This window comes from Ixodes scapularis, unplaced genomic scaffold (assembly GCF_016920785.2).
Source record: "Ixodes scapularis isolate PalLabHiFi unplaced genomic scaffold, ASM1692078v2 PGA_scaffold1__304_contigs__length_218370807, whole genome shotgun sequence".
Classification (NCBI taxonomy): Eukaryota; Metazoa; Arthropoda; class Arachnida; order Ixodida; family Ixodidae; genus Ixodes; species Ixodes scapularis.
In genome coordinates this window covers 123,304,341-123,329,165 of record NW_024609846.1, presented here as the reverse complement: position 1 = coordinate 123,329,165, position 24,825 = coordinate 123,304,341, and the positions used below count along the sequence as shown (strand labels likewise).

Sequence of the window (24,825 nt, the reverse complement as noted above, 5' to 3'; positions counted from 1 at the left end):
TGTGCACCTAACGTCCGCGACTAGACACAAAATAAAAAAAGCACTATGTTCACTACGTAAAAAGTGGTCTCAGTTCATGCATCTGTATGCAGGTACGAAATCGTGCCCAAATTTATTCACACCGCACGATGCAACACGTCGCTGAGCAAACGCAGTCCAACACGAAACATAAAAACGGCAGATTTAGGACAACAATTCGGAGTCCATTGTTCAATTAAAACAACGTAATTTTGTTAAAAACGCCGGCAGCTTTTTACTCACGGTATGCGTTGGGAAACTTCCTCATTTTGAAACAGAACGAGGCAGATTTACTTTTAAAAACGCTCGCTGCGTCCTCCCGGACCAGTTTGAATGGATCAGCTGACGATGACGGGACTTAACTGGTTGAACGTCAACCCCACAACAACCAATTTGCGCTCCGTGTTAGCACCGCATTACACACACCACAAACTTTTCAGCTCTTTGTCGCATCGCTGTGTTGCACCGAACAGAACGAGATCGCCGAAACCAACGCAGCGCTGTCGTGAACCTTGGCTTGTGGTTGCGCACTCGTGGATTCTGTCACTCCCTTCGCTTTCAAAGCACGCACGACGATTACAAATGATACTTTCAGTCGTCCGGGAACATCACAGGGGTACTTCTCCGGTCACGTCTTCGCTACATGTGCTCGCAAACCGCGTCAAACCAAAACAATACCGCCGCCGTGCGTTGTTGCCAGATCTTACCGGAAGTCGAGACGCTGCGTCGTTCAACTCCGCAACACAAGGAGAGTGAGGGGCGGGGCGTACTCCTCTTCCGCGGGGGTCAAAAGAGCGGGAGTTTCAAATGTGGAGAGGTTCTGACTCCGACTATATTTCGTCCTGTGGCGTAAATATTGATAAAAAAAATTATTTTTTTTGCGGAACATTTGTTTTGTGACATGCTTGTCCCAATTAGGCTGTTTAAAAAAATACTTTTTTTTCCTTTGCGGTTACCCTTTAAGGTGTGGTATCATATTTGAGAATAACAGAACAAAAATGTGATACTGATGGAGAACACAAACAACGGGGACCACTGAGACTGGGTTTCACACACAGCTCAAGATTTATATTATGTAACCCATCCATTAAATGGCGTCTTCTTGTTCATTACATGTCTAGTGTCTTGAATATTATACTTTGTTTTAGCTTATACACCAACTCATGTTTACAAACAAACCGGAGCGCCTCTAGTGGATGACGCCGCGCATGCGCGATGGTGGTGTGGGCAAAAAGCTCGCCGTCGCCCATAATTAAACCATTGGAGTGGGATGTTGTCGGCGTGGGTGTGAGTCCCAGTGCTCTTTTTCGTGTTGGAATTGCTGATTCTACTTCTTCCTGGCAATGTCTGTCTACTTAAGTGGCATCAGCAAAATTAACGAGGCTCGTTACACTGCAATACTCGGCATAAATAATGTAACATGCAGCGATTCATACTGCGTGGACGCCGCAGAATGGACGCTAAAGCCTAATTCACATGGTGAGGTTCTGCTCGCTATTTTCAGTCATGACGTCGCTCGGGCTGCAAAAGCCTGAACCGTAGCTGAGATGTCAACGTCGATACTGAAAATCGCAAGCAGAATCGGACCGAGTGAATCAGGCATAACAAGTCGGTGATGCCCACTGGTAACAATTATCAACATTTCCTTATATCTACTGTTTACACCGAGCCTACTTACCCGAAGGAATCTTCAAACTTAAACATATTTTGAAATCTGCACTTCCTATTGCAATTACCAGGTCAACGTTTGGTCTACGGGCTGCTGTCGTTTGAACGAGCAGATGGCAAGCAGAAACGTTTGAGAGAGCAGGCGACAGCTCAAACGATGAGGCGACCGTTTGAACGTGATGATGCACTGAACATAGTCCGCAGGTGGTCTGTGCAACTTGACGGTTTTCCCGCGTTCATGTTGGAACAAAACAAATAAATCTGACTATCAAAAGTATCCGCGAATTCAATTCAAAGTGCTTCCCGCCCAAGCCATTGTGGTCTGACGGTGTCTGTTTTTCTTTTTTTATGGCCCTTATTCACATTCTCGGGCGAACCGAGCAAGCAGAAAACGCATGAAAACTGACCTTCAAACCTTTCCCAACTCTTTTGGTACAGCCCAGTCGCGGCATTTTGACGAGAAGGCAGGTTTCTGTCCGGTTTCTTTTTAAGTAACACTGGGATGCACATGCCCCATGGCGGCTTTTGCCCAGATCCCCAGACCTGAAGTGCGCCCGACGCACCACCACTGCGCCGTGACTGAAACAGAGATGAGTTCGCGAATAGACGCAGCCGACTCTACGAGCTAATCGGACCGATTAGGCACCACCAAAAGCGCAAGTCACTGGGCTTTTTCTGTTTATGATTGGATCAGCGATGATAGAACACTTACGGGAACATGGCATATACCATGATAGTGCGCCTTTGACGCTGTCTGATTGGTCCCATCAACTCGTAGCATCGGTTGCATTAGGTCGTAAGCTGAAACGAAGTCTAGCTTACAATAGTTTCTGGTTTTATCGAAATCGATCTTATCGAAGTTCAATGCGGCCCCCAAAGTGTGTCAGTGGCCGACCACACTTGTTACGAAGGCCGAGGTGCGGAAAGCACACAAGCCTACGTGGAGGCGCATGGGGAAACCCTGGCTTTCCCTCCCTCTCCTCCACTGAGGCAAACGGGGCAAATGGAAGACGGAGGACAGAGCGCAGCTTCTGATGCTGGTGGGCCGACAGGGGAAGGAGGCAGCGTCCCCGTTCCGACGCTATGCACAATGCCCATGGCCGACGCGGCCCGATCCCCCATCAGAATCTGGTCAAGGAAGCAGAGGAGTCCGAAAAAGGTCATCCCTTCGGGAGCCCCCGACACGCACACCCGCATGGTTGCGGCAACCACGTGCATCGTATGGGAGTGTTTATCGAAAGTCACCTCGATCTGTGAGGTTAAAAATTATGTAGAGCACTTCCACCTCATGTGAAGATGGAGGACCAGCGAAGCGGTTACCTTTACGATGTCTAGGATGGTGCCTAGAGCATGACGTCTAGGACGCCCTCAAGGACTACTTCTTGGATGACCTCAAGGACGACGCCTAGAGGACGACGTCTAGGACGACCTCAAGGACGACCTCAAGGACGACTTGTAGGACGACCTTGAGGACGACAACTAGGACGGCCTCAGGTACGCCATCTAGGGCGACCTCAAGGACGACTTCTAGGACAACCTCGACGATGACGTCTAGGACTACCTCAAGGATGACTTCTAGGACGACCTCAAGGACTACCTCGAGGATGACCTCAAGGACAACGTCTAGGACGACCTCAAGGATGACGTCGAGGACGACCAAAAGGACGACTTCTAAGGTGACCTCAAGAACGACGTCTAGGGTGACCTCGAGGATGACTTGTAGGATGACTTTGAGGATGACCTCAAGGACGACATCTAGGACGACCTCGAGGATTACGTCTAGGATGACCTCAAGGACGACTTCTAGGACAACATCTAGAGGACGTCCTCTAGATGTCGTGCTCTAAACATCGCCCTCTAGACTTCTAGTACGACGCCTAGAGTATGACGCCTTTCCACTCTGGTTTTCACCAGAGCGGAAAGGCTGGAAAGGTTGCCACCAAACGATGGTGGCAACCAGACAACCGCAAGCCAGTTGTCTGGTTGCTGCTGTTGCTCATAGATGGCAGTAGCTGTCTGGAGTTTTGTGTCAACATTTTTTTGTCTGTGGACACGATACTGGGGAAACTAGCAGTTAACAGCTCCACTGTAAAAAAGGTCTGGCTCAAGTTCAAAATTGCCAGGGAATTCAACATTCTGGAATCGACTGTTCAACACTGTCAACCATCTTGCAAAACAAGCAACACATACTGGACAGTTTCGAGAAGAGTTTTTTCCATCTAGAGGAAAGTGCGCCCGCAACTTAAAGACAAGAGATTGTTAACCACTTTGTGCACGTCGAATTTTCTCGTGCGCTCATGCTTGCAGAGTTTGCGCATGAGTCGCAGTACTGCAACCATCTCTACTGGAGTATGAAACCACTGAGGATAACTTCAATCCGTTAATGTTTGAGCAACAATGGAAATAGCATTTCTGTTGTTACTCCCGTCATGGATGCCGGGATCGTAGTCCTTGTGTGCGGCCAAGGTAAAGACGAAGAGACGTCTGAGAGGCACCTCGATAAATACCGACGACTGCAGAGACGTGAAACACCCTACAGCTGCATCGGAGCTAAGTGGAGTGCAGCAGCAGTGACAGTGTTCTTGCGATGCCCGAAGGAGTTCAAAGAGGACTGACGCCCCGATAAAGCCACTAGCACACTGCACCTAATTATTTTTGTCACTCCTCGGGAAATGTGCCGCGAGTTGTTCATCACCAAGGATTGTTCGATTAAATATACGGTGAGAGTGTTCAGCAGGATTCCCGTCTACCTTCTAGGCCTGTATCGCTTTTCTTATGACTCCCTCGCTTTTTTCGAATTACTGTTTATGTAAAAACCTTTTGCTGCTCCATTGACTTCGTTGAAATAACAAACTCCTGTAGTATAATATTTTGCCATTTAATACATGTATTAGTTAGTCTTTAAAATTGCATCAAATTTGTACCTATGCTCTCTCGCGAGTAGCTGTTCCCAGCATTCGTAATGTTTGTATATTCTCTGGTAATACCCACATTACATGATGCAGCACATTGTCAGTTTGCCGGTTTAGAAAGCAAGTAAAGTATGCCACATGCACAAAAGCTGAATAATGGCATTGGCCAGTAGACTGGCACGCTTTATCAAACCATTGTACTGGGGATGACATTGTGACTTGCTGCCCTCTTCCCATTTGTTTTTAGTGCCTAGTGACACTTTCAGCTCAAACAATTGTTATACAGTCGAACTTCGCTTCAACGAACGCCACTTCAACGAAATTTCCGGTTCAACGAATATTTTTCGGTTCCCCGTCAACGGTCCATAGGAGTCAGTGCATAAGAATTCTCACTACAGCGAACACCGTTTCTTGTGCTGTTCCGCTTGAACGAAATTCTACAGAGCAATCTGAAGTTCGAAAGTTTAATTTTCCATACAGAAAACAAACTTTCGAGCACTCGTGCATTTTGGCACATAAAATATGTCTACTATAAAGTTTAAATCGCGTGTTGAACCACCAGAAACTGCCACTAATAACTGGTACCGGGGCGCAACGTTGACCGGCGTGCAGGCCGCCATTGCTCGATGGCGACGGCGATGAGGCTGGCCTTCCTACGCTATTGCACCAATGTTTCTCTAGCTCTTGGCTTGATAACGCTCTGCTGCAGACTATCCAAAGCCGAAGCTCAGTCTTTTTGTTGTTATTTTTTCTTCTTTTTGGTCGGTTGTCATTTTATCAGTACGGTACAACGACGGTACGCGGGCTTTTTGCGAATGGCACGATGGCACCGCCAAACAGAACACGAAAGTGTTTATTTTTACAAGAGAACGCTCGCATCCTGGCCGAAGTTGCAAGTGGACAGAAGAAAGCTGTCATCGCCGAAAAGTTAGGAATTTCTCCGAGTTCGTTGTCGACGATCCTAAAGTCGAAAGATGCAATCAAAAAGGTTCTTGCATCGGGGACATCGGCCAAGCGAAAGAAGACGCCGACTCCGCTGAAGATAACGAAACAGTGCGTTTGCCGGGAGAGGCCGTTAATTCTTGGGCTGCGCTTCAGGATGCCGGAACTGCGCCGTCCGGTGTCGCGCTGGAAGATTTCATCGACGCTGACATGGATGTTATTGCTCATGAAGAAGTGAGTGACGAGGACATTATACGAAGTGTCCGCGACGATGCGCAGTCAGATGAGGACGTCGTGCCGGACCTGCAGCCTCCACCTTCCATGACGCGCGTACTGGATGCGTTCGACGTTCTCAGAAGCTACGTGGCTGCGCATGATGACGACCTCGCCATGAACTTACTTGCCGAATGCAAAAACTGCGTCTTGGAGCCGACAGAGCTCCTAACAAGGAAAAGGAAGCAGGCGACGCTCTATACACTCTGGAAATAAAGATTTCTTTACTCTATCAGTTCAGGTATGCCATTCTTTTGTGAATTTCACAACAACAAAATTTTCGCTACAACAAATTTTTTCTCGCGCACCGCCAATTTCGTTGTAGCGGGATTTGACTGTATTTAGATTCCGGTAACGAAGCCAGGTCGAAGTTCCCCATGCACACATTTGTTTTCCCCGAGCCCGTCAGCTTTCCCGTCGCTGTACGCAGAGCTGTATGTGTAGAGTGTGGCCATTCATTGGGAAGTACAGGAAACAAATGAGGAGGTGCCATTGGCCGAAAGCGGGCTGGGCGTGTTTCAGGGCATCTTCACAAATTCGAATGTGGCCAACCAGGAGCCGGAAATAATAACCTGGCGGTGGTTGTGAGAAACAAAATAATAAGTGCTACGGAGTAACTTTCAATGACTGAAAATATGGTGCCTGTGATGTTTCAATCACGGTCATCCAAGATCATGGTGGATGAGCGCAACTAGCGAGATGATGAAGGGAACGATCGACATAATTTGCACGCGAGGCGCCGAGGGCCGGGAATCTGCCGTCCGAGCGGTCACACTCTGTCCGAGCAAAACAGAGTTTGAGCGGCACATTAGTTTCTTACATCTTTCTGCATGATCATAGTCAAAACATCAGGTGCATTAAATTTTCAACCAAGAAGGGTTATTACATTTAACTCTTACACGCTTATTAAAACCATATACCTATGATTAAAACTGTTTCTTGCTACCATTGCTAGGGGATTCTTTTTGGCTTTGGTTGACTAAGAAAGCATGTCAAGCCCTCTTTCTGCGTCTGGTGCACGCCCTGGATCTGCCTGCACCTCCCATTCACCAAACCCTCTCTATACATGCTCTGGCCATAAGCCCTCAACTAAACGTGAGAAATTCAGTTTTTAATCTAGTTAGCTGCAACTTTTGTCACTTTCAGGCGACGAAATCGCAAAATCAAACTTTGAGCTTGTCAAACTAACGACAGAGGGCAATAATTTTTACTTTTCTTACGCAGACTTTGTTCTGGAAATTTTGCGAGCGTAAAACAACTGGCAAACCACATTTCAATTTTGCCTTTCTAAATAAAGCCAATTATTTTTTCCTGGTCTACTTTACAACGTACAAAAGGATTAAGACATGCAATTCTTTTCCTTTAACCTCGTCCCTTTATAATGTGCCCATTGGTTTTAGGTACCGAGGCAACAGCGGTTTTGAGGGCAGGAGTCAAGTGCGTCGGAGAGACCAGGGGAGGTTTCAAGATGCCATGAACGAACAGATGCCGTTTCTGCGCAGTTTGGAAGGAAGGTGAGTGACGTCTGAGGATCTAAATGGATAGTGAAATATTTTGAAAAAATAACAGAGAACATATTTTGAATTGTTAATATTGGTTCTCAAACCTGCTTTACTGATTGAACGAGCGTTTATTGTTGTCCATTGTGCATAGATGTGACTAGCACGGAAAATTGATGAAAAAATGATGCTACGAAGCAAACAAAGGGTCATAATAAGGCAAAGCTATGGTGGAGCAACGTTGAACTGTGTTCTTTCCCTTGTCCGGTTACCTGAGACTTTCTGATATTGAGGAGTCTCAAAAGCACCATAACCATGACCAGTTCCTGCATTGATTTGAGTTCTGTAACAGATAGTATGTACTTGCATACAAGATATCAGGAATAAAATCGAAACAAATATTGAACAGTAACCATATTTTTAATGCCTCTCTCTTTTTTTCTAATTTTTAGGGGTGTGTGAATACCGAATAGTAGTTATCGAATTGCATACCGAATCAAATTAAGAAGAAAAAAAAAAAGCCGAATATCGAATTGAATAGTGATTTTACTTGTAGGAATTTTTCAAAGTGTGCTGTGAATGAGAATATTATATGTGCAGAGCATGGACCTGGTGCAGATTAAGCATCTCGTACGGAACAAAAGCTAAAATGTATAGAAATTCTGGTGAAAAAAAAAAAAAAAAAAAAAAAGAAAGATTGAGGTACATCTAGACATTCCTTATGAGTTGTGAATGCGAAAGCATGCAAGCCGCTCGTCCGCTCCCTTTTTTGCCTGCTACATACTTTTCGTTGCCGGTCAGCGCGTGTGCTCCCCTGGTGACCTTGGATGCTCCGTGGTAACGCCGCGCTGATGGACACGCAGCACCATTGGGTGAGCGGTCGTGGAAACTGATGAGCGCAGCAGCCAATGGGAGCCCCGTCGACGCGCGCCGGTCAATGGAATTGAAGGAAACTAGGTGCAGTTTTTGCGCTTCAAACTGATGACATCAGCTCGCTCCGTGAGACCCAGTTAATGCTTTTGCATTAAAAAACAGCTGCTGATGGACGTTGGGCACTAAAGATCCAATTTTATGGCGCAAACATAATCTATCTAACCCAAGCATCACAAAAAACCTAAAGTTACAGCCATGTGCGCCTTTTTTTTTTTGTTAAAAGCACGGCCTAACACCACAACATGTCCTTTTTTTATATTTATATATCTCAGAAAAGGGGCATTTTGCGATATTTGGTCTCTATTTTAAGGGAGAAAAAGGGCACCCGGGACTTGATATTATATAAATAAACAAATAGGGGTTAAATCTGAGTAAACAGGCTTAAACAATATAATCTGAAGTAAAAAACCCCCAAAAAATGTGTGGTTAGGTGGCTCAAGTCACCGTCCAACTGCCGCTATGCATCAATTCCTCCGTCAATCTATCCTCTTTTAAAGAGCCTAGATTTAAAAGAGAGAGCAAGCGAAACTGAAACCATGGGGACGGCTCCTGCGCAGATTGGTCGTAAGTGTGCATGTGTTGTGTAGTCACAGGAAAGAAGGCGAGCAAACAGAAAAGCGATGAACCCTGTCCGATCGACGCTTTCGGCTTTTCGTCACCTTCTCGCAGTTCATAACTCAAACGCAGCTATCGAACGGTTAGAAACCCTCTCAAATCTCGACACACTATTTTTCCTTTCTGTTTCGTTCAGAATCACAATTTGCGGCTTGCGGTTCAGAAAGAACGACGGCGAAAACTCGGCTGGTTTCATCGGGGTGGTTAATGTGGTTTTATTTTTGTGATCATGCAGTCGCCGATTTCTGTGAGTGTGGCAACTGTGTTCTACATTGGCGCTTCAATTTGAAATGAGGGGCATTACTCGCGGAAAGAATTGGGCATTGTGCGGGATTCTGGCTTCCCGACAGTTCCTCTCTGGAAGCCGCACAAACAAGATGTTTCGGTTATGATTCAAAGTTACGTTGCGTCGCGATCATGAGTAAATCTGTGTGCTATATTTCTCTTATGGTCTGTCGAACATCATGGCGCTTACACCGGGAGAAAAAATGGCTCTTTTGTCAGCTCCACGCCAGCCGCACGTCTTTGGCCAAACATATTGAATATTCGAGTGACCGAATACTAGAAATTCGATTTGCAAATCAGATTATTCAGGAACTTGTTATTCAATTCGAATTCGTATATTCCAGTATTCGCACACCCCTAATTTTTTTTATTATTCTTTTAACATGTTTTTTTAGATTGCAGCTTAGAAGAGCACTCGACACATTGCCCCCCCCCCCCCCCCCCCCCAAGTATCGTTTGGTCGAGGATAAATCAGCAATACTGAGCATTGGTTAACCCTTTGCTAACCCCTCGCCTACCCATTTTTTTTCCAAGGAACATACAGCAAAATTTTATTTTAAACGGGCAATTTGCATCAGCGACCGCGGAGGTGTATTTTACATTTGGGGGCTAGCGGTCGAAATAAAAAGTGGGAGGGGGCAGGGGGAAGGGAGAAGGGAAGGGGGGGAAGGGAAGGAAGGAAAGGAAGGGGGGAATAAAGAAAAATATAAATTAAAAAAAAAAAAGAATTGCTAATATTTTACTGTTTATAGAAGGTGTCTTATCCTTACCTATACCGTGTGTCCGTAAAGTCAGACTAGGACTAGCACGCCCCTTCAAAGTCATCAACATTTCAAGCTGATATCATTTCATGACCCCTTTAATTACTGACTTGACCAATAAAGCAAAAGATACAACAAAGTAATCTTGGTCGTTAAATTATTTTAAGCTCAAACTGCCTGGTCCACCCTCTTCTAATAACTGAACTCGCGAGTCTCAAAGTAATATACTTCTGCATACAAATGATACAAGAAATAATTAAGACTGAATGTGTGATTGTAATATAGCAACCACTGTCATTTTGGGCACATTCACGCGTGTATCTCTCATGAAGATCAAGGAGGCATTTTCAAGCCCCTCTCCTACATGCTGTCTGTTTTAAGGGTAAAATGTTTCAATTGGTTTTGGAAATGGTCTTGTTTCTTTTAAGTCCAGTAATTTAGAACTTCACAGCCAGTGAGCAAATTACTCTAAGCCAGTGGTGGCCAGGCTGACCTGGCCTAAGAGCTGCAAACAAAACCACTAAACTTCCAAGGGCCGCCTGAAAAAGGTAAGGCAGAAAAAAAGGGGGATTTGGGGGGGGTGTTAGGTATACTAAGGAGCAACGAACCGCACTTTAACACGCAAAAAGCCGCAGCTTGGCCACCCCTGCACTATGCTAAGAATAAGAAGTTATACCACAGAGGCTCGTAAAAAGCTTGCAGCGATCACCACATCGGTTGCAGCGATCATATCACTCGATGGCAGAAAAGATGTCTCACACTGGGAAATCAGACACGAGCTCCAAAGCAGTTGCTTGCAGTCACTGCCTCTCGAAAACTTTTCTTTTGGGGGACATCTCAAGAGCCGGTTCCTTGAAACGCCTGTTAGTGGTTAGAAAGGAATGCTTCAGAATGTTCACCATTATTTATTTTTGCTTGTCTTAAACTTGTTGTTTCGAAGGAAGCTTTCCATATGACACTACGCTAGAAGACCAAAAATATACAAAAAATAATCTGTAGCGTGTACGTTGCTCCTGTAGCCTTCGGTAACACTTGCTTGCCTTCCAACACACCACTGTCCGTACAATGCGTCAAGGGGACCCCAGTACAATAGAGAACTCCATGGCCGTCCTTCTGTCTGGTTTCAATTAGAGGAGACCTCAAAGAGACTGCCAGCGTCGACAGCTTTGCTCCCCCTGACAACGAGGGTGGGAGGCAACGCTTACATTTTATTGCTCTAACAGTTTTTTAAACCGAGCTCACAAACACCAGCTGGTAGCTTTGTGGCGTCCGTTTCCCCGTTGAAGAAAAAAGAAAAGGGGGGGGGGATGGCACGACTTCAGAAAGCCAGGGCCCAGGGGCTCCTCTGAGTTTCGTTCCTCCTTTAGGTCTCAGCTGTTCTAAACTAAACCCAACTAGCATTTTTTTTTTTTTTCTAATTTGCGTGGCTTAGCACGGGGCCCCTTGGGGCCCTGGGCTGCAGCCCCTTTAGCCCGTACCTTAATTCGGCCCTGGGGGAGAGGGAGGTCTCGAGCCAAATGCACGGGGGCGCAGCTTATTACCCAGCACCCCCTGGAAAATGTCAGGGGGTGCTCAAGCCCCTGTTGGTCCCTGGTTTGCATCGAAATAAGACAAAAATATTTCCTCGACTTCTAGGTGCAATATCTTGCTGTAATTCAGACTTCTGTTCTGAGTCCCACAGATGCCGAAGTTAATGGAATGCTCGCAGAATTCATATTCTTTTCATCACTCCTGTCACTGGCCATCAACCTATCGTCCAATTCCGAAATCTCGGAAAGGCGGAAGGATTTGTCGTGCCATATGCCTGAGCATTAGTCACTTCCAAAAAGAAGATTTTGTGTCTTTTCATCGACTAAACCGGACCTACGTGCGAAAGCCACATTGTTTAAGTGCAAACGCTTTCAAGCAACTTTTTTTTTTTTGGCTAAGTAGAGCGTTTTGGCTAAGTAGAGCAAAACAAACGAGCGAACAACCCAGTGTAAACAGAGCAACAGTGGTGGTTTTGCCATCCGCCGGAGAGTGCGATAAACAAGTGCCCAAACCGAAACGCAAGTCACACTCGTGGTCGGGCTTTATGGTCCGTGAGGGGTGGCACGAGCGACACTCTTTATTAGTAGGCAAGGAGTTAAGTAGGATATGGCTGTTTGGTTTATAGCAGGGGTCTCAAACACGCAAGCCGCGTCGCTCTGGGTAGAGGTCCGCAAATATCCCATGGCTGCGAGCTCCCGTCCATGCCTTGAGCGCCACATGTGCCATAAACAATAGTTTTATATCATAAATTTATTTCTGCTCAAACGGGAATTCTTCTCATATGACATCTTCACGCATTTTGCACTATTCTTATCATTTGGATGGAGTATTCCTTTGTCTAATTATTGGCTTTTCATTCTTCTCTCATGTCAATGAAACGGAACGGCAATACTCTGCTAGGCTACTAGCCCGAGCTCTTCGCCCAAGGAGGCACCTCAGCTGCTCAAGCTCTAGCTCAGCGAGAGCAACGGCCAAAGATAAGGTTATGAGCTTGGGCCTTTATCCGTCGGACAATACCTTTAAAATGAAAGAGTGTTCTTATGACGCTGCTATCAAAATCGTCAGGAAAGCAGAAACTGCCGTACAAAGATAAAGTTTTATACACCTGTTGAGCCTAGTGAATTGTGTGACAGGGCAAGGATGGTGTGCTTGTTCTCGTTCTATTGAAAACTGCCAGTTCTGTGGTGTGGGGATGTTTTAATTCTTATAACATCAGGTGTGGGCCCAAAGTATACTCGTATATGTCAATGAAAGCCAAAGATGGCAGAACGGTAAGCTTACAAAAAGCAGACAGCACAAGGTTCCGTGCCTAGAAATCTATGGTGAGTCGCTGGGACAATCGGTTGCTTTGCAACGTGAAACACCACTGCTTTTTGTTTATATATACCCCCCTTGTTGGCCCTCGTCCTTTCGGGGGAGGGTTATCTGGCCCCCCACACTCGAATGGGTTTGAAGGCCCCTGGTTTATAGTATTACTCCAATCTCTCATAAATGTGACATCATCATCTCTGCTCACCAGGTATTCGGACAGCACCCTAAACACTTTGGCGGAGTGGAACGAAGAGCGCATCGACCTGGACCTGGTTCACGAGCTGGTCCGGCACATCTGCTCCACAAAGGGGGTAGGTCGTCGGTCGGACCATGCTGCCTGGAGCGCGTCTCCGACCGGTGCCTTTACTCTGTCCCCCAAAACTTGGGGGACACTTGACCTTTGCTTTTAAGAGTGGAATGCAATAGCGTTATTGAGCCCCGTTTGCAAAGAACTTCTCATATAAACCCGCGCTTATACCCAAGCCATGCAAGTGCGTGTGCGTGGTCTACTCCGTAGCACAACGTGTAACCTGACGTCACATGACGTCGTGTTACGTGACGTGTGACCTCGCACGTGGCTGTGACGTCATGACCCTATTGACCCGTTAAACTTTGTGGAAAACTTTCCGCAAAATTTTCTCGCAAAATTTAGCGGGTCGATAGGGTTACAACATTACACCCATGTCTGACGTCACACATGTGACGTCTCGTGTGATATCACACATGGGACGTCACATCTGATGTCACACATGGCTGCGTGCGTAGCATTGTGATTTTTTTGTCCCACCGACGCTGACGTCGGATTTTTTGCTACATGAGCACCTAAAGGCTATCGCGTTAAAAGTGGTCTGACCATTTCTGCCAAACGACGTCGTAAAAGTGTTTCGCTGTTTGTCGTCGTGATTCTGGCGGCGGTGCGGCAGCGGAGGTGGTTGGGGCAAATGTTCTTTTTTTCCTGGGTGTTGTATTTTGCAAAATTCAGGGGTTGGCACAAAGCTCCCAGGGTAGTGGGTTCGAATCCTGGTCAGGGTGCCCTGCAGTCTGACGGAGGCTCGTTGCAGAGAAGGTGCCGCATAACCGAGAGTTCGGTCTCACGTCGGAAGATTCCCGGACGGTCGCAGTTAAACCTCGGTCTTCCGCCGGGGCGTGCCAGATCCCCTTCGTTGGTTTGACGCTCAAAACCCCTCAAATTTGGCTTCTGGCTTTGGGTCGGCAAGCAGGATTTGCAATGTCACACACTAAATATGACAAGACTGCCATTGAGCTATGCGGCTGCCTAAGATTTGTACTCATTTTAACGACATGAACGGCATTTGTAATTGTAATACGGACTTGAAATAGAAGCTCTTTTGCTGCACCACCGGGGGTAAATATTGAACAGACTCGTCTGTCACTCGTGAATAACACAGGCAAGTTTGTTTACACTTCTTTTTTTTTTTTATTTTGGAGTATAGTTATGGGTTGAAGAACAGTGACGGGGAGAGCACGTTGGCAGCGTACAACAAGGTTGAGCGACGCCGCTTGTGTGAAGAATACGTTGAGCCTGCTCCGAGCACTTCCATTAAGGCAATAGAAAATAGAGTGCTGGCTGAAACTCGACGTGGTTATTGAGCAAACTCGGGTGCGCAACGTTTGTTCATTCTTCCAGGAAGGAGCGATCCTCATCTTCCTGCCTGGTTGGGAGCAGATCAGTGATCTCAACAAGTTCCTGACCAATGATCCACATTTGAGAGGTCTGTCTACCTCATTATCTTCTGCCGCAGTGGTGCAAACCTGCATCTGACTGGTGTAATTTCCGCTTTCCTTTTATTTTCCGCTCAATGTGTGTTTGATGGTTTAAGATTTCTGGATTCTCTCGGGTTGTTATGGCACCGGTGTCCACTGTCTGAACAGCCTACTTGTTCAGCAATGCAGGTAGGAATGGCAGACACCTGCTCAGTTCTATGCCACCTTGCAGACGATGAGCCGACTGAAACATGATCAATCGCGGGTTTCGGCGTCACAACGTCGTTGATGCTGTCACCATTTTGACTGCTGTGCTGTCGCTTCTACGACCAGCCACCAGGATTGTAACGATCTGTGTCATTCTTTCCAGAGATTTCCGATGTGACTGATTGCCTCTTTGTGGACATTCGTTTGCTTGGGAAGTCTAGGATGTTAAGCTCACGTGTTGAGACATGTTCTGGGCACCGTAATGCCCCTGCCGGAACCATTCTACTGCTCTGCTGCGATGTCACTTCTTAGGCGAAAATTTTCAACTGGGACCAATTGGTCCCAGTTGCAACTGATTTATAGAACACTTCCCAGTCGCAACTGGTCCCAGTTGGAGTTGTCCAACTGGTCCCAGTTACAACTGGTCCCAGTTACAACTGGTCCCAGTTACAACTGGTCCCAGTTGGAGTTGTTCCTAGTTACCGCTGGTGCTAACTCCAGCAACAATGAAACACGGCACGAAATGGAAAATCGACAAGACTTTATTCTCAAAAACTTAAAAATAAAACTAAATAATAGATTCGGTGACATACACACTCCGGGTTTAGCTACTTGCTTGCGACGATTGAATCGCTTTTTCAGAGGTAGTATTTATGAGATGAAGAAAGGTTGGCCGCTGGTGTCTGTTAGTAAAGACGTCCTCAGCTTGTCTCCCCATAGCGTGAAGAAAGGTGCTCCACCCGTGTTTCCGCGTTTCACAGATGGAGTCCTGAGAGGATGCGGTAGCGCTCCCACCTTGCAATCCAACATTTCCAATTGCCTCTAGTCACAACAGCCGAACATTTTCGAGGCAGACCTCTCGCCATTTTCGCCATTGTGCTCTCCGCGGTGGTTTTCTCTTTCGTCCGGTCTTTCCTGGGTGCCCTCCGATTGCTGAACTGCATCTTTCCATCCTCGAAATTCACCGCTGCCACCATGGTGTGTGTACAGTTGGGTCCAAAGAAGCGCAGCTGTAGTTTTGACATTTCAATAACGACGCCAACTTTGGCGATGTCGACCCTTCACTACCTCGTCGCGTCTTCTACCGCGTCCGACGTCCATCCGGCGTCAGCATAGGCAGCGCCATCTGTCGACAGCGCGTACCACTAATCCGCACCCGCGTGCCACGGCGGCCGGCTAGCTCTGATTGGCCAAAAGATAAATTTATTTATTAAAAGAAAAAAGAAAAAAATACTGTAGATATTTAAATAAATGTTTTAATATATTTTAATAATGCACTAAATGTTCATTTAGGTAAACTCATTTTGTCACTAATTATATTTTCCAATTAAAAGAAATTATTTAGTTAATTAAAGTTTTATTATTATTTCTTTAAATATATAAATGTACCCAGTAATTAGAAATTTCCCTATTTGTACAAATCTAAAAATGAATAAGTATTTTAAATGTCTTCATTAGCAACGGTCAATGCACCCCAACGTGTAAAGATTGTTGCCCCGTGTGAACTGGGAACGGGAAAGGCATTTGAAGTCCGACTGGGAATCGCTCCATCCAGTTACTTTCCTAACTGGTCCCAGTTCACTGCATTCCCAACTGGGAATGGTTCAAACCAGTTGACTCCCAACTGGGAATGGTTCAAACCAGTTGACCCCTCAGTTGGTCCCAGTTGGACTCCTATTGGTCCCAGTTGATTCCCAGTTAGTCCCAGTTGAACCCAGTTGAGGTGCCAACTGGTTCCAGTTAGAAATTTTCACCTGGGTTATTTGCATTTTAAAGCGCATGTACTCGACTCTAGAAGCCATTGCCATCACTTTATATGCGAGCATTGGATGGGACATGCTTGGATTCGATTTTGAAACTCTTCCTTTCCATCTCACATTGTTAGACACAGATCCTGCTTAATGTCCACCTTTTTTTTTTATTCAAACATATTCTATGTCTTTTTGTCATGTATGACCAAACTATTGTAAATATAAAATGCATCTTTAATAGGTATGGGCAAATATTCGGTTATTGCGAATAGCCAATCGAATTCCGTTCTATTTGGCATTCGCTTCTAATCGAATTTAAGTATTCGACAATATTGAATTATTCGACAATATTGAGTTATTCGAAATATCAAATTATTCAACCTTTCTAAATACAGCCAAACGTGACTATATCGAACCCGTTTACATCGAATTATTCCTTATATGCAACAATTTTTGTGCACAGTAATGTTACAGTGATAATATATAGCAACAACTATGGTTACATCGAACAAAAAATAGCAGCCACTACCATTATATCGAACTGCCAAGAGCACCGTTTCGCTCTGCAAGCTGGCTTTCCCCCACCGCGAGCGGCCACATTGGGGGAAAGCTAGCTCGCAGGGCACGCTAGCTTATTTTTATTTTTTTTCCCCCAGGCGGTTGCGTTGATCGCCCGGAAAAAAAAGAAAAAAAAAATCTTTCGAGGAGGGAGCGCAGAGAGGGTGCTCCGTGCTCCCCCTCCCCACTCCGTCTGCAAAAGAGAATATTATTTTTTCTTCCAAGCAATTAACGCAGCAGCCCAAAAAAAAAAAAAAGCCAGTTTGCTCTGCTAGTTGGCTTCCCCCAATGCAGCCACCTCTCTTAGGGGAAAGCCAAGCCAACTTGCAGAGCAAAACGGCGCTCTGCAGAAGGTGCTCCTGCTCGGACGTGCTCCATGCTCTCGGCGTAGTTCGGCGCTAAAGCGCAATATGGAAGGCAGCGGCCTCAGCATTTGGGAGTCCGTCGATAGCGTAGATAAATATCGTTATCGCGGGTGCAATGATGAAAAAGCAGCAGAAGATGCAAGAATATTTCATTGTGTAATATGTCAGCAGAAAGTATTTTAGAAAGGCGAATTCATTAAAACTTTTATACTGAATTACGCGCCATATCGAACTGGTAGACTTTTTTTGCGAGTTCGATATAAACGGGTTTGACTTACTCTGGCTTCGATTTCCGGCCAGGTGGCACAAGCTTCCGACCACTCTGACCATTTCGTGCTCCCGAACTCAATACGCCTCGCAAGTGGGCTCATTTTCATCTTCTGCGCTTGAGAAAGGAAGTAGCGGTGACGTCAGAATGCCGAGCCCTGATTGGCTGATCGCGACCCCCTATCTGAGCGTCGTCTGCTCCTTTGCAACGTCGTCTGCTCGCAACGTCGTCTGCGTCTGTCTTACCTTTCGTGAGACTTTCGGAAGTCGAGCGAGCTCGACTTCGCCTTTCAGAGAGGGCAGACGAAATAACTCGAGCGATACATTGTTTTTGTCTAAAAACTAGCAGACGCGCATCAAGGAGGGAAGTCAAAGGAATCACTGGCGAGGTGTCCCGAGGCACCGAGGTCTGTTTGCTAAGAACCGAGAGTGAGGGTGATTAGTAGGGTGACCACCCGTCCCGCGACTCGCGGGACTGTCCCGTATTGAGGGCTTGTGTCCTGCGTCCCGGAAGAAATACTAAAATCTTGAAAATGTCCCGTATTTCACACTGCTGTAAACTTCACTATGCAACTCATGGCGCTGCTGAACAATGGGGCACGAGGAAGTGCGGAAGTCGCTGGCAATCGTGTGAAATGCGATGGTATAGTATTTTCGATCCAAGCATTGCGGAAAGCGTCCGTCGTTCTCGCATTAGAACTGACGCACATGAGCCGTTGTGCCTCTCTTCCCTTGGTGGCAATATATTGGAGAGAGAATTGCTTGCCAAAAGTTGAAAATGAATTTTTGTAATTATTTTCTAAGCGTGCTGTGTCAATGCAGAAAAGTGGCTGTCAGTTTTTTTTTTCTTTTTTGTGAGGTTGGTTACACAAGGCAAAACGACTGCAACTCACAACGGTCATGAACAGCAAGACTCAAGATTTGTGTTGGATCATGTTGGGAAAAATAAGAATCAACAGGAAACAAGAAGCCATAAATGATGTACTGTTTCTTTTTTCCTTCTGATGCATTGATTTCTGCTGCAGTCAATTTTATGTTTTCAACTTAGGCACATTTGCTAACATGTGCCATTAAACTAAAAATATGTCACTCGGACTGAAAATTATTTGAGCTTAATTGCCGCAATACAATTTGCAGCTGTATTTTATGCTTTGAGACAAGACAGGATGTTAAATGTGCTAGCAGAGCTACATTTCGTGGCATCTGTTGATAAATTTCCTCAAATACTTAATTTTTCTGTGATTCTATATTCCCTCCTTGTGCCCCAGTCTCAGGTAAAAAAAAACCTGAGACTGGCGCACAAGGAGGGAAAAATATGCTTCCTGCTTCTACCCCAGTCTCTAGTTACAAAGCATCATGGTAAACTTTTCCCAGCTCGACTGCGCACTAAGCTCATTTTTGCAGTTGCCGCAGTCTAGGTATAATACCGTTCGTCTCCTACCACCCCCCCCCCCCTCCCCCTGGGGTCAGCGTGTCCTGCATTTCGCTAGCAGGAAGGTGGTCACCTCAGTGGTTAGTGTCCGCAAGTTCCCTCCCAAATACTTTTTCCCTCCTTTCGTGTGCGGCGAGACTCCCCACTCTTTAACGGCGTCGGCGGGTTGGCGCAGTTAATGTCGTCTGCTTTACGTCTGCTAGTCAAAGCGATGGCTGCTTTACCTTTCCTGCGTTTGTCGGAGATTCACAGCTTTTTTACCGGCGAGATTCACCGTTGCCTCGAAAAACAAGGAGATAACAAGAGGAAAAGATTGACCTCTTAATCTAAAATTGAGGTCAGCAATCGAAGTATAAGATGAGAAGAGTTCACAAGGGTCGCGCGGGCATATTCCATTCAGCACACCAGCCGGTCGTGGGCAGACGGTCGCCGAGTCGGAGTGCCTGCTAGGCCTATCTGCTGAGCTCGCTTGGTCGTATTTGGTGGTTGTTGATCAAGGAAAGGTAAAGCAGCCATCGCTTTGAAATCGTGGCCGTTGGAGCTTTTCCCGGGTGTTTGTGGATCCAGCGTTCTTGTTCGTCGTGGTCTGTTTCAAGTACTTCTTACTTTTTTCTTGGTGCTTGAAGTCGGGACGCGTGAGAAGCGCACGTAGAAAAATAAACGTCCATTGGTCGTCGCAACCGCGACGCTGTCGGCCATGCTGATTTGATCGTAAGAAGTGCGTAAGACAGCTTCCGAGCTGTCGTAGGATTTCGTCGTAACCTGCGCAAAACTTAACGAAAATTTCGTTTCGTGAATACGAATTTGTTCTCAAGTTTTGTCTTACGCATATTTTGGGCGTAAGATCGTTTTGTGAACCTGGCCTCTGCACTTCCGAAAGTCGCAGGAAAGGTAAGAGAGACGCAGACGACGTTTCCAGCAGACGACGTTGCAAAAGAGCAGACGACGCTCAGATAGGGGGTCGCGATCAGCCAAACAGGGCTCGGCGTTCTGACCCCCTGCGCAAGGAGCAGACGAACTTGCCTTCCGCATACACTTGGAATTAACTTCCAATACCAAATAAATGCAAATACAAAAAACTATAGTTTAACCATATCTTGTATTTGTTGCTTGTGCTATTCTAACAATTCGATTCAAAATTATTTGGCTAAAATCACTATTCGCTTCGAATTCGATTCGGACCCAATATCCTCTATTTGCCCATGCCTAATCTTAAAGAAATACTAAAATAATTTATTTTTAAAACTTAAATGAAAACTTGTTTTTGTTTTTACAGAAAAAAAAAAAAAATCCGCTGTATTTAAGGGGGGACACTGGCTAGAGGTTGAACTTCTGAACTACTCAAGTCATCGGAATGAAATTTGCAGGGGAGATTTAACTTCAGATCTAGGTGTACTGTGCAAACTTTCAGCTCTCTAGGTCAACTCCACATACCTGCATAAGATGTGTCAATCTTCATTAAGAAATCTATGATATGCAAATGAAGCTATTAAACACCATTTTAACTGCTTGAGTATAAAGTGGGGGATGTGGGACTTCGGGCTATCTAGTTTTTATAACTCAAATGTAAATATTTCAGGAAGAGTGATTACCTCAAAATGTGAGATGCATATCTGTCCTATGTCAGTTTTTGCAAGCATAGTTTTTTTCTCAATGAGGACTTTAATGTAAAACAAAATAAAGTAGATAGCCCGATTCCCCAGTAAATTTCAGTTCAGAAACATCTTGATTGTGGTATCAGAACAATTTTACCTTCGAACCAAATATTCCTTCGTATGAAACTTGCAGCAAAAAGGGGAACTGAGAAAACTGCATTCAAACATTGAACTCCTTTACTTTGTTACTGCCTCACAATATGTTGAAAATGTTTTATATCATCGTAACTATTGGGCGCATGGTTATGAAATTTAGTGTAAGGGTGTATAATTAGTTTCTAAAACTAAAAACCTCAAAACGGAAAAATGAATTTTTTCAAAAAGTTTTGAAACTTAGGCCCACGTCCCCCCTTAAGTTGTTAAACACAAGTTAAGCGAGGTCACAACCCACTCTAAGCACTGCCCACAGATCGGTGTCCCTGCCCATTACAACTGGATTGGCTTGGCTGCTCGGCCAAACATGCTCACAAGATTGGTGTCTCCTATAGTCGGTTACAAGTCAAGAAGGTAGGAGAAGCTCCTCCCACAAGTGTGATGCGCCCGTTTCAAATCTCTCCGCAGTCGAAAGAAGGGTTCACTGGAAACTCTCCTTGTTTCGCTTCAATGGATTCCCACTTGTCTCCGATCCCACTTTTTAAGAAAGCGACCTTTGTATTCATCGGAGAGGGAACCGAGCCCCTGAAAGCAGCCTTTGTATCCATCGGGGGGGAAGTTAATCCCCGAAAGTCGTATTTGTTTCCGTCGGTGGGGAAGAACTCTAATCTCCCTCTCGTGCCTTCCACAATGCTAAGTAAAAGTCGAAAAATAAAGCAAATATGTACAGAAAGGCAAGACCCTCCTCGCGCGTTGGCCGCGACGTCAAGGAAACGGTGGGACGCTATTGGACGCAGGGGTGGCGGAGGGATATCTGATTCCCTTTGAGGGGCATTTGCCGCTACCTTCTTAACCTGTAACTGACTATAGAGTCATTGAATGTTCCCCGAGTATTGAAACTTCAAGCTTCACTTCAGTGCTGAGTCGTGGCACAGCAGTCACAATCCCCAATATGGCACTGCCCTGTGCGGTCAAAGTGAGGCACATACAATGTAGCGTTCATTCTCGCGTGAGCTCTTCAATTCACGTTCCTGGCCTGTGGCGACACTGGTTTGGTTTTATTAAAGCCCTTTCCTTCGTTTCTCGTCTCTTTATCTCGCCTCGAAACACATCGAAGTCGAGTGTTAGGCTTAGCGTCTGAGCCGTAGAGTTTGAAATGCAGCACCAGTGCAACCAGAGCGAGCAAATGAGCCGGCAATCTTCTTTGGCGAACCAGATTAGCGGCTACTTGATACAGAAAAAAAATCTAGAGAAAGTCAACGCACCTTCCGTTCGGTCTTAACTCATCGAATCACAGAGCTCCCAACCGTGCGTACCCGCCATAGCCGTGGTAACAGGGAAACGTTTCGTATATATGTTTTTTTGTTGTTTTGAGTCGGTCTCCAAAATGGCCGACTGATGACTTCCGCCTCGGGCTAAACCAGCCAACCTGAACTGGATTCTGTGGGATTGACTTCCGGTAAGCAGACTGAATGGAATCCGGTACTCTGAGAACATTCAGGGACTCTAGTGTCTCTCTGTCACAACGTCCGGTGCACCTTGTCTAACATCTGACAACGCCTGCTAGTCACGCAGGCAGACGCACGGCAGTTTCCGACATCATCTGCCATTCCACCATTGTTTATCATCGTCTGCAATGCCCGTTAAATGTGGCTATGAAAGCGGTGCATCCACATCCCCCATCACTTGCATCTGTCTGCCATTCCGCCGCCATGCAAGGCTGTCTGCAAAGCTTGCAAGATGCAACCATGAAAGTGGCATCCTAGTGTTCCATCATGCATGAGCCATGGTCCAATACAAGCATATATTAGCATCTGCCGATGTGCTGTAAAAAGCAAATGTAAGGACTAAAAAGAAATCAACAAAAATACACATGCAGTTCTTTCAGCTTTTCTGTTCTTGTTTTCTCGCATATCATCTACAAACAAGGTGGGTGAGCGTCACTACGCACAATTAAAACTTGACCTAAAAATGTTGGCTTTAGCAAGCCAGGTGCATTGCTCAAAACTTGAGAACTAAGGGCCTTGATAAGTGAAATGACGGGAAAATACCTGGGCATTCCTGATGCAAGGTGAACACCCGAATTGCTTTCAGCGGAATGGCTCGCAAATTCTTACCTGTGTCGGTTACCTCTCAGAACTGAAACCGTGGTTGCAATCATGGCAGTTACACGGTTCTCAGTAGCGGGGAGAAACAGTTTTGACTCTGTCTATAGTATCGTTTGTTTCTCAGACATAAAAATATGTTGAATAAAAGACTACCACGGCAGGGTAAAACAGTTTTACTACAAACGTTCCACTCGTCAATCATCTTCCCAACCACTGAGAGCCGAGAAACGGAGCTTAGCTAACTAGGCACATTTTGTTATGTGCTGGGCCTAGAGTAAGGCTACCTCCACCTAAGTTGAATTTAACGGCGTAAATAATGCACTAAAACTTTTATGTGGGTTTTAACTAAGTTATTAGAAAAAATATTTTCTCCATCTTAGTGCCTTTTAGGGGCGAAGCTCCTTAGGGGCTAGCCATGTCCGTATGCCCATCCGCCGTCGGGTGCACGGGCTCCTGCTCGTGAGCTCACGTGCTGGTGTAGGGAAAAAAAATCTGCATCTCCACGTGGTGAATGATGTTGATTGGGGCGAAGCTCTGGTGGTGCTTGTCTGCGTAAACGGTGAGCTGCAGCATGCCGAGCCTTTCGTTCGTTTTCATCCATGTCAGAAAGAGAATGTGTGGTATGGAACGTAGTTATATACGCATTTGAGCATTTGACCGCAGCGTGACATAGATGAAAACGAACGAAAGGCTCGGCATGCTGCAGCTTAGCGTCTACGCAGACAAGCACCACCAGAGCTTCGCCCCAATCAACATCATTCACCACGTGGAGATGCGATTTTTTTAATGGAAGCGTAGTTGGGATTTGTGTAGCCATCTACCATTGCTATATTCTTACCATTTTGTCATCAACTAAATTTAGCGGACTGCCACTGTGGGTGAAGTGTTGCATGGTGGGCGTTAACCAGGAGCACGGGTTACACGGGTTTCCAGGGGGTGGGGTGAGCATATCAGAAGTTTAAGAAGGCACTCCCTCCCCCCTTTTCACCGCCCTAAAATTTTTACACACGTGGAATTCAAGAGAAAGGTCAGTATATCCAAACCTCCCCCCCCCCCCCCCCCCTCTAAATCCGCCACTGGCGCCAACATGGACCATATGACCATGTAGCATGCATCAGGTCACGTGACATCCAGGTGCCACATTGTGGTGTCACGTGACGTCAGTTTCAACAATGTGATTAGATCTAGAAACGTTGAGTGTTGAGTCATGGTGCAACGTGTCGTCGGGTCATGTGACACAGTGTCGCTTAACGCCACGACTTTATACCTCGACATCACGTGACATCATGCTCCCCAAGTTTGCCTACGTATCGCCGACGTATTCTGCACATGAGATGTTTGGGTGCTAAGTTGGAGGAGGGTCTTAACTTTTCTCCTCTCGCGTGCTATCGCCCGCTGCATTTCAGGCTCGTCCCTGGTGATTCCCTTGCACTCAATGATGCCCACGGTGAACCAACGACGGGTCTTTGATAGGCCGCCCCAGGGTATTCGCAAGATAGTGCTGGCCACCAACATAGCAGAAACGAGGTGGGTCACCCGTCTGGCCACAACAGCTGCTTCTCGGCCATAAGACTTGCAACTAGGTATGAGTATTACACGACTGTGGTCACTGAGAGAATTAGAATGGCAAGGATTTACTTAAGTTGTCCCGCCTTCGGCGCAAACTTCCTACTTTCGATAGCGCTTCGGCTACTCTTTGGCCCCGAGCGTGCGTGCGCAGCTCAGGTACGGTGGAAGAGTGAGCGATGGAGGCCGGCTATCCAAGAGAGATGTCCTGCAGTTTTTACTCCGTCGGTGACTATAAAATAATTTTGTAGCAAATGGAAGAGGTTTTGCAAAATGTAATGGTCCGTATCACCAAATATGTTAAAAAGTTAAAAAAATTTTCTCTGCCTACTACTGTAGTGCTCTCTAATA

At 46.0% G+C, this 24,825-nt stretch overlaps 1 protein-coding gene across 1 annotated transcript in view; it reads left to right on the top strand.

The window, feature by feature from the left end:
- LOC115311560 (ATP-dependent DNA/RNA helicase DHX36) overlaps positions 1-24,825 on the top strand; it is a 93,520-nt gene that overhangs the window by 27,621 nt on the left and 41,074 nt on the right. Inside the window, exons 11-14 of the mRNA XM_040207760.3 lie at positions 7,214-7,327; positions 12,956-13,058; positions 14,396-14,480; positions 24,315-24,435. Of these exons, the coding sequence (XP_040063694.2) occupies positions 7,214-7,327; positions 12,956-13,058; positions 14,396-14,480; positions 24,315-24,435 (423 nt within the window). The remainder of the gene's footprint in view (positions 1-7,213; positions 7,328-12,955; positions 13,059-14,395; positions 14,481-24,314; positions 24,436-24,825) is intronic.